Source organism: Pseudopipra pipra, chromosome 2, assembly GCF_036250125.1.
Source record: "Pseudopipra pipra isolate bDixPip1 chromosome 2, bDixPip1.hap1, whole genome shotgun sequence".
Taxonomy (NCBI): Eukaryota; Metazoa; Chordata; class Aves; order Passeriformes; family Pipridae; genus Pseudopipra; species Pseudopipra pipra.
In genome coordinates this window covers 29,183,848-29,187,773 of record NC_087550.1, presented here as the reverse complement: position 1 = coordinate 29,187,773, position 3,926 = coordinate 29,183,848, and the positions used below count along the sequence as shown (strand labels likewise).

General features: G+C 47.1%; 1 protein-coding gene across 1 annotated transcript; it reads left to right on the top strand.

Annotated features, from left to right (window-relative positions):
* The first annotated feature begins 369 nt into the window (after nt 1–369).
* LOC135409354 (trypsin I-P1-like) lies at nt 370–3,672 on the top strand. Its single transcript, XM_064644747.1, has 5 exons — nt 370–518; nt 1,196–1,364; nt 1,971–2,224; nt 2,868–3,004; nt 3,415–3,672. Exons 1-5 carry the CDS (start codon nt 479–481, stop codon nt 3,562–3,564), a joined length of 750 nt encoding a protein of 249 aa, XP_064500817.1. The 5' UTR covers nt 370–478; the 3' UTR covers nt 3,565–3,672.
* The last annotated feature ends 254 nt before the right edge of the window (nt 3,673–3,926 follow it).

The window sequence follows — 3,926 nt, the reverse complement described above, 5'->3', positions numbered from 1 at the left end:
GTTAACCAGTGGTTGGTTGGCTTTCCCCCATCTCCCCAAATAAATGCATTGTATCTTTCTGTCCACTACCTACAAAATTCAGCTTCTGGTGAAAACATGCATTTCTAAGAAAGACATCATCAGCACAGAGGAATCTCAAAGGGGTTTGAGACTTCTTCTCAACAGGTGCTGAGTTTAAGAATGAGGCAGACAAACAACTAGGCATCTGCCAAAGCCAAACTGCATTTTTAAATTGAAGGCTGCCCTCTGGAATAATTTAAAATTATTCTGTCTTAAGAGAGGTTTATGATTAACAGATACATTATTTGTACTTTCTACTAGGGCCTGTTAATGCCCACGTTTGGATCTTCAAATTTTCCACTGTGTACTTTTTGTCTGGAGAAAACCTTGGACTAGAGATAAGGCCATATCCAAAAATGTATTTCTAGCAGCTCCTGCTTCCAGTCAACCTGTCTGGGCTTGAGGCTGAATCAAGACCATGAAGTGCCTGCTGTTTCTCGCCTTTGTTGGGGCGGCTGGTGAGTATATTTTTTACTTCTATTTCTGTAATGTAAAAGGAAGCTGATTTTCTGAGCAAAATGGCAAGGTAGCCTGTTGTGGGAAAGCCACACCTTGTTTCAACTTGTAGAAATTTCAAGGCAGAGTCCTGCAACTTCTGTCTTCTGTTCGCAATTGCTTGTGTCAAAACATGAGGAATGAACACCTTCATAGGGGTTCCTGACCCAGCAACACAGGAATGTGTCCATAGCTCAAGGAAAAGACTCCCTCTCTCTTAAGAAACACACAGATAACAGTTCTGGCCCAGGAAGCCCTAAAACAGCTGTAAAATTTTAGACTCTAGGTGGGCGCTTGCTCCAAGGAAATGGCACCGCGGACTTGTTTTGTACTTTTGTGTTCAGTCCACTCTTGGCCATTTCTGCAGACAGGATCCTGGGGAAGACACACCTTTCCTCCGATCCATCAAGCAAATTTCTATGTTCTTCTGTTCACTCAGGGAGTAGCTGGACATGCTTTAGTTGTGGACTTGGGAGACACCAGACTAAGCCTGATCACCTTATTGGAGGGTGCAGCAAGTGAATGTCCATTGCACTTGCTCACCACTGCTACCCTGAGTTTTATAGAAGCGCAACCTCCAAGTGGGGTGCACAAGGTACCTTAGGCCAGGTGTTGACATGTGGCACTTCTTATCTCCCAGTTGCCTTCCCCACCATCGCTGAGGATGATGACGACAAGATCGTGGGAGGCTACACCTGTGCAGAGAACTCTGTTCCCTATCAGGTGTCCCTGAATTCCGGATATCACTTCTGTGGAGGTTCCCTCATCAGCAGCCAGTGGGTCCTGTCAGCTGCTCACTGCTACAAATAGTGAGTGGAAAAATTTACATTCTTCTCCAACTGACTTCTGTCTTCCAGCTCACTTCTAGCAGGAATTCAGAGTTATGAGATACAAATAGGGAAGTGGCTCTGTTCTGACCTGAGACAGCCAAGGGATGGGTGGCTCATTCAGGAAGGTGGGCTGAGGCACCCAAAAGGGTTTTTTCCTTCTGCAAATGTTTCTGTCAACGCAGAGCACTTTCTGAAATGACAATGGAATAATCGAGAAACAAGTTACGGGCTATGATTTCTTGTCCATTGCATGAATCCAGCTAAAGCAGGGTCACTGCAGAACAGGAAGAAGAATGAGGTCCGGCTGATGGCAGTTTGCCTTTTTCCAGAATGTTTCTATAAATCACTGCAATATATTCCACTGCCATCTATACATAACCCTACAGAAATCCACCACCCCTAGTGGGACTGGGTAAAGTTCTCAGTGTGGATTCCCTCGGCTTATGCAGGACAAGAAAGAGAACCCACCCAAAAGAGCGACTGGGGCAGCGATGTTGAAGCAAGGGCATCAAGTGACAGAGAGGTTTCTCTTAAGCTGTACAAGGGTAGCAGAAAAGTACATGCCTTACCTTCTCTTTTTTGCAGTCGCATCCAAGTGCAGCTCGGGAAACATAACCTGGCCCTGACAGAATCAACACAGCAGTTTATTAACTCGGCTAAAGTCATCCGCCACTCTGGCTACAGCGCCTATACCCTGAACAATGACATCATGCTCATCAAGCTTGCCACCCCAGCCCAGCTCAGCAGCGCTATCCAAACAGTTTCTCTGCCCACCAGCTGTGTGGCCGCCGGCACCACTTGCCTGATCTCCGGCTGGGGCAACACACTCAGCAGTGGCAGTGAGTACTCTGTGGGAATGTACAGCCCCCTGGGGGCCTGCGACACTCTCAAAGACCTCACCATTAACTCCAACATGGGATCACTGAAGCCACTCATGCACTGTTTACCAGCAAATTCACAGAGCCATTAATTTTGTGGCCCAGTGCTCTCAGCTGTGCCATGCCAAGCACTAGCAATGTAACTATTGTCAACAGAGTTGTCAGTTCTCTGAGAATAAGGGCAAAGTCTGGGACTGTGGATCTACAGTTCCTACTAGACACCTCCTCTCTCTTATACCGCTGGATAGTGACTGATATCTAATCCACTGATGACATCTAAACCTGCACCAGAGGAGAGGATTGTCGTCCTGAGACTTAGCCGGCTTCCAGCATATGTGCCACAAGAGTGGCTCCACACTTGCCAACTGATGATTTTCTAGGTACCAGAGAAATTAAGGTGGCTGCAGTGTAGAATGGTGGGCCCATGGGTAGAGTCTGTTCCATCTAAACAGAAAGAATCCATGCTGTGGTTACTGTTCAGATGAAGAGGGACAACTGCTGGAATAGGATGTCCAGTGACTACTTGCCTGTTAAAAAAGAACTTCTCTGGGCCATGAAAGGAACTCAGCGATGTCATCAACCATCTCTCCTTGTTTTCTTGTAGGTAACTATCCAGATGAGCTGCAGTGCCTGAATGCTCCAGTGCTCTCTGCCACTGACTGCCAGAATGCCTACCCTGGTGAGATCACAGACAACATGATGTGTGTAGGATTCCTGGAGGGAGGAAAAGATTCCTGCCAGGTAAATCCTCTGCCTCTCCTGTCCCATTTGCTTCTCTCCTGCCTTTTCCCAGACAAAGAGGCCTTCATGTCACACAGTCAGCTCTACTCCCTGCCCTGGCACATCTGAATTTTTGAATGACAGCAGAGGTTTAGGGCACACATATCCTAAGCATCTGACAAGGACGACATCCAGCAAAACCAGGCAGCTTCTTCATCCTTAGCTATGGTGCCCTTGGAGCTCAAGTCAGGCATGCTTGTATCAGGGGGAGAGTGCTCATCAGAAATGTAGAACTACCTTCTACCTTTGCAGAATTTCTGTCTAGAGTAAGCCTGACAGAGGTTCCTTAAATGTCAGGGATTTCACGGATCTCTGGCTCATTGCTCAGGCTGATGCCATTGGCTGACTATCCATATCCTTTGTGTGCACAGGGAGATTCCGGCGGTCCCGTGGTCTGCAACGGAGAGCTCCAGGGCATTGTTTCCTGGGGCATTGGATGTGCCCAGAAAGGCTACCCTGGAGTTTACACCAAGGTCTGCAATTACGTCTCCTGGATCCAATCCACTATAGCCGCCAACTGAGACCCTCTCACTCAATGTGACCTGCTTTTTCTCGTCATCCTTTCCTCTCTTTTGGGTCTGCACAAACAAACACCATGAAAAATTAATAAAGACTTTCAGGCACCCCTACTTTGTGCACTGTTTCTCTGGGAACTTCCCTCGGCTGCGATAAGGAGGACAGAGGCAGTGAACGTCACTCTGGGCAAAGTAGTTAATAGTTGTAGTGCCTCTCAAGTGGTAGCATCTTGGAACACTTTGTAGACTATCTTCAGGAGTCTTTCAGTTAGTTACTTGCAATTGTTTCTGAAGCCTTCCATTTATGTCAGTTTCTACCCATTTCTCCTTTCCAAAAGGAAAATTCACACCTCTGCCTCCTCCATGTG

What these genes read in the sequence shown, in the direction of transcription:
- LOC135409354 (XM_064644747.1), top strand. Translation starts at nt 479, where the DNA reads ATGAAGTGCCTGCTGTTTCTCGCCTTTGTTGGGGCGGCTG. An exon ending in CGCCTTTGTTGGGGCGGCTG is followed by an intron (nt 519 to 1,195) that starts GTGAGTATATTT and finishes CTTATCTCCCAG; the next exon opens with TTGCCTTCCCCACCATCGCT. An exon ending in CAACACACTCAGCAGTGGCA is followed by an intron (nt 2,225 to 2,867) that starts GTGAGTACTCTG and finishes GTTTTCTTGTAG; the next exon opens with GTAACTATCCAGATGAGCTG.